The sequence below is a fragment of the Symphalangus syndactylus genome, chromosome 15 (genome assembly GCF_028878055.3).
Source record: "Symphalangus syndactylus isolate Jambi chromosome 15, NHGRI_mSymSyn1-v2.1_pri, whole genome shotgun sequence".
Taxonomy (NCBI): Eukaryota; Metazoa; Chordata; class Mammalia; order Primates; family Hylobatidae; genus Symphalangus; species Symphalangus syndactylus.
Window position 1 is genome coordinate 41,683,986 of NC_072437.2, and position 9,599 is coordinate 41,693,584.

The 9,599-nt window shown below is 36.3% G+C and overlaps 1 protein-coding gene across 1 annotated transcript; it reads left to right on the plus strand.

Annotated features, from left to right (window-relative positions):
• Positions 1–2,353: 2,353 nt before the first annotated feature.
• LOC129463735 (histone H3.3A-like) lies at positions 2,354–3,083 on the plus strand (the record flags this gene model as incomplete). The annotated part of the gene is made up of 1 exon (XM_055244447.2): positions 2,354–3,083. A coding segment is annotated over one exon (423 nt), but the record flags the coding sequence as incomplete, so codon positions are not given.
• Between the last annotated feature and the right edge of the window lie 6,516 nt (positions 3,084–9,599).

Genomic DNA, 9,599 nt, shown 5'->3' on the forward strand with positions numbered 1-9,599 from the left:
TGACCATGAACCTTTGTGTGAATTGAATATTCTTTTAAAAATAATACATAAATGCAACTTCTCTCAGTAAAACTTTTACTAAGTCTTCGTGGCAGTCAAATTGAGGTTAAATTCTCTGACAAGTACCTAAAATACTGTATTTTACTGATTACAAGAGTGAAATATTTAGACCTTCAGACATAATTTGAAGGGATAAATACAATAGCTCCAATCCATTTTTTATCTAATCCAAACCTCATTTTTATTAGTACCATGTGCTGTCTATTATGTGATAGCTATTATTGATAAATAAACTGCTAATATTGCCCCTGTTGATTATTCCAGGTCCAGTTAGCTCACTACTTCATGCAGCAAGCTACTTCAAATGATAGGTTAGCTTTAGGAGTTAAAAACATTTTTCTGATAGAAACTTATTTGACTTCCAAGTAATAGAGACATTTATATTGGACAAAACTTTCCCCATAGTCATAAACTCTGGAAAAATATAAATATAAAAACATTATGGCCGGGCGCGGTGGCTCACGCTTGTAATCCCAGCACTTTGGGAGGCCGAGGCGGGCGGATCACGAGGTCAGGAGATCGAGACCACGGTGAAACCCCGTCTCTACTAAAAAATACAAAAAATTAGCCGGGCGCGGTGGCGGGCGCCTGTAGTCCCAGCTACTCGGAGGCTGAGGCAGGAGAATGGCGTGAACCCGGGAGGCGGAGCTTGCAGTGAGCCGAGATTGCGCCACTGCACTCCAGCCCGGGCGACAGAGCGAGACTCTGTCTCAAAAAAAAAAAAAAAAAAAAAAAAAACATTATTTGAAGGCACTAGAGAATAATCAAAAACAAACAAAACTGGGGAGAGGGGACTGAAAACAAAACACAGAACCGCACAAGGTAAAATTTACATATCTATGGCTTTTCACTTAAGTCCTCTACTGCTCATTTGGCATGGACAGGCTATAACTCAAGTAGAAAGCCATAATCTTATTAGCTTGAGAAGCTCAAAGACTGAGGTTGCCAGAGGAAGCTCAAAGATTGAGGTGGAAATCTTAGAAAGGAAGGAGCAACAGAAAGGAAATATTAAAATGTGCATGTATTCACGGCGAATTCTATTAAACATCTGAAGAAGAAGCAATAGTAATATTACATAAACTCCTTCAGAAAATATAGGAGAAAACATTTCACAACCTGTTCAGGCCAGTCTACAGCCTGATATGAAAACTTGTTCAATATATTACAAGAAAAAAATTACAGACCAATATACTTCAAGAATATAGATATACGTATCTTTAAAAAAAAGCACTGGCAAATAAAATCCAAGAATATTTAAAACAGATAGTGCATCTTGACCAAATGAAGACCATTATACTAACACAAGGTTAGTTCAACATTCAGTATACCATCATCGTTTTTATAATATCAAAAGACCAGCAAAAGAAAATATGATCTGCGATATATACAGAGAAAGCATTTGATAAAATTGAAAATCCATTCTTGGTAGAAAGCTCTCAGCAAAACTAATAATAAACAGAAACTTTCTCAACATGACAAAGGGATTTTACAGAAAAACTAAAGCTAAAATAATAGTGAAATATTTGATGTTTAAGATTGGAAAAAGAGGAGAGAAAGGATATCTACTCTCACCCCTTACTTTCAACATTTTATTGGTGGTCCTAGTCAATGTAATAAGGCAAAAAAAAAATTAAAAAGAAGGCCAGGCACGGTGGCTCACGCCTGTAATCCCGGCACTTTGGGAGGCTGAGGCAGGCGGATCACGAGGTCAGATCGAGACCATCCTGGCTAACACGGTGAAACCCAGTCTCTACTAAAAATCCAAAAAAAAAAAAATTAGCCGGGCGAGGTGGCGGGAGCCTGTAGTCCCAGCTACGCGGGAGGCTGAGGCAGGAGAATGGCGTGAACCCCAGGGGGCGGAGCCTGCAGTGAGCCGAGATGGCGCCACTGCACTCCAGCCTGGGTGAAAGAGCGAGACTCCGTCTCAAAAAAAAAAAAAAAAATTTAAAAGAAAAACTGTCTCTATTGACTGTAATTGTCTACATAGAAAATCCTAAAATATCTACAAAACGTCTACCATAATTAAATTTATCAAGGTCATAGGATATAAGGACAATTATAAAACCAATTGTATTTCTCTATTTTTAAAGTAAACAATTTAAAAAACAATTTTTAAAGCTCTCTTTCTCTCATATATATATATATATATATATATGTATATATCAGAGTATTCTTTAAAATACAATACTTGAATTGTGTTCGCAGCCGCCGCCGCACCGCCGTCGCTCTCCAACGCCAGAGCTGCCTCTCGCTCGCCGAGCTCCAGCCGAAGAAGAAGGGGGGTAAGTAAGGATGTCTCTGTACCACGGCTCGTACAAAGCAGACTGCCCGCAAATCGACCGGTGGTAAAGCGCCCAGGAAGCAACTGGCTACAAAAGCCGCTCGCAAGAGTGCGCCCTCTACTGGAGGGGTGAAGAAACCTCATCGTTACAGGCCTGGTACTGTGGCGCTCCGTGAAATTAGACGTTATCAGAAGTCCACCGAACTTCTGATTCGCAAACTTCCCTTCCAGCGTCTGGTGCGAGAAATTGCTCAGGACTTTAAAAGAGATCTGCGCTTCCAGAGCGCAGCTATCGGTGCTCTGCAGGAGGCAAGTGAGGCCTATCTGGTTGGCCTTTTTGAAGACACTAACCTGTGTGCTATCCATGCCAAACGTGTAACAATTATGCCAAAAGGCATCCAGCTAGCACGCCGCATACGTGGAGAACGTGCTTAAGAATCCACTATGATGGGAAACATTTCATTCTCAAAAAAAAAAAAAATTTTCTCTTCTTCTTGTTATTGGTAGTTCCGAACGTTAGATATTTTTTTTCCATGGGGTCAAAAGGTACCTAAGTATATGATTGGAGAGTGGAAAAATAGGGGACAGAAATCAGGTATTGGCAGTTTTTCCATTTTCATTTGTGTGTGAATTTTTAATATAAATGCGGAGACGTAAAGCATTAATGCAAGTTAAAATGTTTCAGTGAACAAGTTTCAGCGGTTCAACTTTATAATAATTATAAATAAACCTGTTAAATTTTTCTGGACAATGCCAGCATTTGGACTTTTTTAAAACAAGTAAATTTCTTATTGATGGCAACTAAATGGTGTTTGTAGCATTTTTATCATACAGTAGATTCCATCCATTCACTATACTTTTCTAACTGAGTTGTCCTACATGCAAGTACATGTTTTTAATGTTGTCTGTCTGCTGTGCTGTTCCTGTAAGTTTGCTATTAAAATACATTAAACTAAAAAAAAAAATAAAAAAATAAAATAAAATACAATACTTAGGAATAAATTTAATAAAAACTGTATAAGACCTCTACACTGAAAAACAACATTGCTGAAAGAAAGTAGAGAAGACCTAAATAAATGGAGAGATAAACCATGTTCATAGATTGGAAAACTCAATACTAGGTGTCAATTTTCCCCAAATTAATCTGTACACTTCAAGCTGCTAATGCCAAAATTCTGGCAGCCATTGTTAAACAGAAATACATAAGCTAGCTTAAAATTTAAGTAGGAGTACAAAGAACCTAGAATAGCAAAAACTTTTTTCGAAAAGAACAACAAAGATGAAAGACTCATACCACATGACTTCAAGACTTACTATAAAGGTACAATAATAAATATATGGTGGTTTAGCCTGAAGATAGATCAACAAAACAGAATAGAGAGTTCAGAAATAGACTCACAGTTATAAGGCCAACTGATTTTCTACAAAACATCAATTGTTATGTTTTGTTTCTACAAAATATAATTCATTGGGAAAAGGATAGTCTTTTCAACTGGCATACAGCTGAGAAAAAAAGCGAATGTTGATCTTCACCTCACAACACACAAGCCAAAATAATTTAGATGGATAATAAACCTAAAGACAAATACAAAACATAAAACATCTAAAAAAAATTTGGGGTTTTCATGACCTTGTCATAGGCTGACTTTTTTTAGGTAGAATAAAAGGAAGCAAAAACCATTAATGAAAATATCTGTATATTAAACTTCATCAAAATTTAAAAATACTTCCCAAAAGTCACCATGAAGAATATGATAGCCAAACATAAACTGATAGAAAATATTCACAAAACATATATCTGGACAAAAGATATAATAAAAATTGGCAGAGGACTTAAGCAGACTCTTCACAAAGGAAGATATACAACTGACCAATGAGCACATGAAAAAGTGTTCGACATAATTTGTCATCAGGAAAATGCATATTAAATTAGCTAGTAAATATTAAATTGAGCAATTGGCTACTATTACACAACAACTGAAATGGCTAAAATTAAAATATTGACAATATCAAATATTAATGAGAATGTGAAGCATAAGAATTCTCATAGACTGGTGGGCAGTGTTAAATGAAACAATCAATTTAGAAAAGTGTTGGTTAGTTTCCCATACGATTAAACACAAATCTACCTATGACCTGCATCTCACTTTTAGATGCTTACCCAAGAGAATGAAAACTCATGTCCACAAAATAAACTAGTACGTGAATGTTCATAACAGCTTTATTTATAAAAGCCCAAAACTGGGAACAACACAAATGTCTATTAACAGGAGAACAAATAAACAATCTGTGATATATTCATACGAAGAAATACTACTCTAAGAAAAAGGGGTGAGCTTTTATTACACAACAATGTGGATAAATTTCATACCCAATACCCTGAGTGAAAGAAACTAGACATGGTAGTCCCTGCCTTATCCTCGGGAAATATGGTTCAAGACCTGAAACCTCAGATACCACCGAACTTGATTGACCTCTAGGAATGGCACATAATTTAAAACTTACAAATTGTTTATTTCTGGAATTTTTCATTTAATATTTTCAGACAGCAGTTGACAGGATAACTGCAGAAAGCAAACCACAGATAAGGGGAGATTACTGAACATACCATATGATTCTCTATATAAAGTTCTCCTATAGGTAAAACTATTTATTTGTGACGAGAAATAGAAAAGTGAGGAAATTAACTGGGAAGTACCACCAGGAAGCTCTCTGGTGTGACGGAAAAGTCTGTAACTTGATAGGTTACGGGAGACACATGTATTTATGTATTTATCAAAACATATAAAAGTAGATACTTAATATTTGTACATTTAACTGTATGTAAATTTTATGTCAAAAATGTAAACAATGAAAGGGTTGGTTTTGGGGGTTTATTCCTTCCAGATTTTACCTTTTTGTAACTTCTTCATTTGTTCTGGCTCTTAACTTAGAATAACTAAAGCAAAACTACTCCTCCCTTTACACATGTGTGGTCCAGTATGGTGGTTAGTGTTAAACTGTGGTCTAGTATAGTGAAGGCAAATGAATTCCGGTTTGAGAGTTAACTTTGGTTAGTTGACAGTAGCTACCCAGGGCAACATTTATAGAAAGAATTTGTGACTTTGTCCAATTCCTCTGTTATAGACTGAATGTTTATATCCCCCTATAACGTATATGTTGAAGCCCTAATTCCCAATGTAATGGTATTTGGAGGTGGAGTCTTGGGGAGGTAATCCGATTTAGATGAGGTCATGAAGGTGAAGCCCCAGTGATGGAATTAGTACTCTTACAGAAAGAGGGAGACACTCTTTCTCTCTTTACCATGTGACAATACAGGGAGAATATAGCTGTCAGTAAACCAAAAATAAAATCTGCTCGCACCTTGACCTCATACTTCCCAGCCTCCAGAATTGTGAGAAATAGACAGCTGCTGTTTAAGCCACCCCATCTGTGATACTTCGTTATAGCAGCACAAGCTGACTAAGACACCTTCTGAGGGACTTGAGATTAACTGCTCTCAGTGGATGAACATTATCTGTCAGGCAAACAGGAGAAGTGATGAGGAAGCTGCAGCCCATTCAACATCTTCCACCCTTATCAATGGCAAATTTGGTCTAAAACATCCAAGAGACTGCCTTTTATATACTTTTGCAACATAAATATCATTAGGTCAACATAAGGGAACATCACACACTGAGTTTTCTTCATAGCGTGTCATAATAAATTGCAGAGCAAACTAAGGATGAAGTCATCTGATGACAAGTGTTCTTGTCTAACTTTTTACCTAACTACATGTTGCAGACCTGAAACTACTGATAATTTATTTTATTCATTTTATGTATAATACAATACAAACATATACAATGTGTATAATCTATACATGTATTATTATAAACAATGATAAAATGAACATGAACCACCTACCACTAAGCTTAAGAAATCAAGCAATACCAAACTGGTGAACCCCTAGGTGTCTTTCCCTATTATATTCCCCTCATCACTCCTATGATTTGTGGATTTTTTTCCCAACATTATGTTTTTGAAATAAATTCATGTTGACATTGGTAGTTATGGTTCACTAATCTTCACTGCCATAAATTATTCCATCCTATCGCACTTTATCCATTCTCAAAGTAGTAATTTTTGTTGTTTCCAGTTCATCACTACTACAATTAATGCTTCTATAAACAGTGAACATAGTCAAGGGTTTTGAGAGTGTATTATAGTAGCTCAATTCCCATGCCAAAAATTGATACTCAATTTTACAAGACAGTACAACTTGCTTCCCAAAATGGTTATACCAATTTACACTTCCATCCATTGCATATAAGATATTTCTTAAAAAATACTTAGTAGTCTCCAGTGTGTTTTGTTTTTGTTTATATTGAGACAAGGTCTCACTCTGTCACTCAGGCTGGAGTGCACTGGCACCATCTCAGCTCACTGCCCTCTGCCTCCCCGGTTCAAGTGATTCTCCCACCTCAGCCTCCCAAGTAGCTGGGATTACAAGCACGCACCACCAAGTCTTGCTATTTTTTTTATTTTTTGGTAGAGACAGGGTTTCACCACATTGGCCAGGCTGGTCTTGAACTCCTGACCTCGGGTTATCTGCCCGCCTCGGCTTCCCAAAGTGCTGGGATTACAGGTGTGAGCCACTGCACCCAGCCTTCGGTGTTTTAACGTTTGCCAATCTAGTGGATGGAAAATCCTACTTGACCATGGTCTTAATTTTGTATTTCATATTACCAGTGAGGCTAGGTATATATTCATGTATTTCTTGGACTTTTGTTTTTTCTTCTAAGAAAAGTTTATCTGTCTTTGCCCACATTTTCTACTAAATTGTTTGTTTTCCTCTTATTAACTTATAGGTGGTTATTTTTCACAGGCTCAAATCCTTTGTTGGCTTTATACATTTTTCTCAGAATTGTGGTGTCTTGTTGCTTTTTAATGATGTTCTTTGATGAACAGATTTTTTTTTTTTTTTTTATACTTTAGGGTTTTAGGGTACATGTGCACAATGTGCAGGTTTGTTACATATGTATCCATGTGCCATGTTGATTTCCTGCACCCATTAACTCGTCATTTAGCATTAGGTGTATCTCCTAATGCTGTCCCTCCCCCCTCCCCCCACCCCACAACAGTCCCTGGAGTGTGATGTTCCCCTTCCTGTGTCCATGAGTTCTCATTGTTCAATTCCCACCTATGAGTGAGAACATGCGGTGTTTGGTTTTTTGTCCTTGCGATAGTTTACTGAGAATGATGGTTTCCAGTTTCATCCATGTCCCTACAAAGGACACGAACTCATCATTTTTTATGGCTGCATAGTATTCCATGGTGTATATGTGCCACATTTTCTTAATCCAGTCTATCGTTGTTGGACATTTGGGTTGGTTCCAAGTCTTTGCTATTGTGAATAGTGCAGCAATAAACATACGTGTGCATGTGTCTTTATAGCAGCATGATTTATAGTCCTTTGGGTATATACCCAGTAATGGGATGGCTGGGTCAAACGGTATTTCTAGTTCTAGATCCCTGAGGAATCGCCACACTGACTTCCACAATGGTTGAACTAGTTTACAGTCCCACCAACAGTGTAAAAGTGTTCCTATTTCTCCACATCCTCTCCAGCACCTGTTGTTTCCTGATTTTTTAATGATGGCCATTCTAACTGGTGTGAGATGGTATCTCACTGTGGTTTTGATTTGCATTTCTCTGATGGCCAGTGATGAGGAGCATTTCTTCATGTGTTTTTTGGCTGCATAAATGTCTTCTTTTGAGAAGTGTCTGGATGAACAGATGTTTCTAATTTAAGCAAAGGAGAAGTATTAATCTTTTCCTCGATGATTTTGCCTTTCTGTGTCTTTAAGAAAAATTTCCCTTCATGAAGCCATGAAATTTCTCTCCTATATTTCCTTCTAAAAATTTTTAGTCTTTTTACATTAATATATTTTAAATATCTGCAATGAAGTTTTTAGTATAGTATGAAATAGAAATTTTACTTTTTTTCCATATGGGTAACCAATAACCCAAGCACAGCTTATTGAAGAGTTCACCTTTCTTCCTTTGCTCTATAGTTCTTTGCTCATTGTATAACAGATTTCTAGGTATGAATGGGTCACTTTCTAATATTTCAATGTCTTCCATTGACCTATGTATCCTTTCCTGTACTATTGTTACATTATTAAATTGCTACAGTTTTATAATAACTTTTGATATCTTTAAATTAAACCCCATTGCCTTGTTCTTCAGGTGAGTCTTGGCAATTCTTGGCCTTTTGCTCTTTCATGGCAATTTTAGAATAATTTATCAAGTTTCATGAAAAATTCTGTTATTAAATTTGCTTTGATTCTACATATCAATTTGTATAGATCTAACTTTTTTTGTAAGTTATACTCTCTGTATCTTGCCGGAGCACAGAAATGCAATTAATCTTTTTATATTAGTTTTATGGTAAGCTTGACAAATTTTGCTATTTGTTTTTTAATATATTGGTTAAGCTATAGCAACACAGAGACTCAAAATTGAGTGGTTTTTCACAAGATGGAATAGTTTCTCTCTCATGTAATAATTCAAGTTAGGAAGCTCTCTCCTGTGAGGTCATCTAAGCAGGACTGTCTCTCAGAGCAAATGCAGTGGCTGCCCTGGGACCTGCAGTGGGTTTGACCAATACACCACATGTGTATTGACTATTTAGATATACTGTTTGCTGTACCCATTCAAACATCTTGCTTATTTTCTACTGGATTATCTAATTTGATTAGGATAAATCCTTTATATGTTCTGGATATGAGTAATTGATCAGGTATATGTGCTACAAAAATCTTACCTAATTCTGGAGTTCTGCTGCTTAACTCTCCTAATAGTGGTTTTTGATAAACAGATTTTAAAAATTGGAATATAGTCTAATTTATCAATCTTTTTCTCTGTGGTTAGTACACTTTTTCTTCTGCTTACATAGTAATTCCTGACTCAAGATGATGAAGATATCCTCCCTCCCATATTAGCTTCTAGAAGTTGTATGTTGTATATGTCACGTTTAGATTTACAGTCCATTAAAGACTGATATTTGTATATGCTATGAGGTGATATAAGGTTTTGGTGGGGGTTATATGAATATCCATAAACCCAGCATCATTTATCAAGAAGTTCATCCTTCCCTAATTCTCTACAAAAGTCACTCTTTTAACCAAGTTGTCTACTATGTTTGAGTATGTTTTTGAACTTTATACACATATAAATGTCCCATTCATATTTATTAAAAAAAGTCCCATTCATT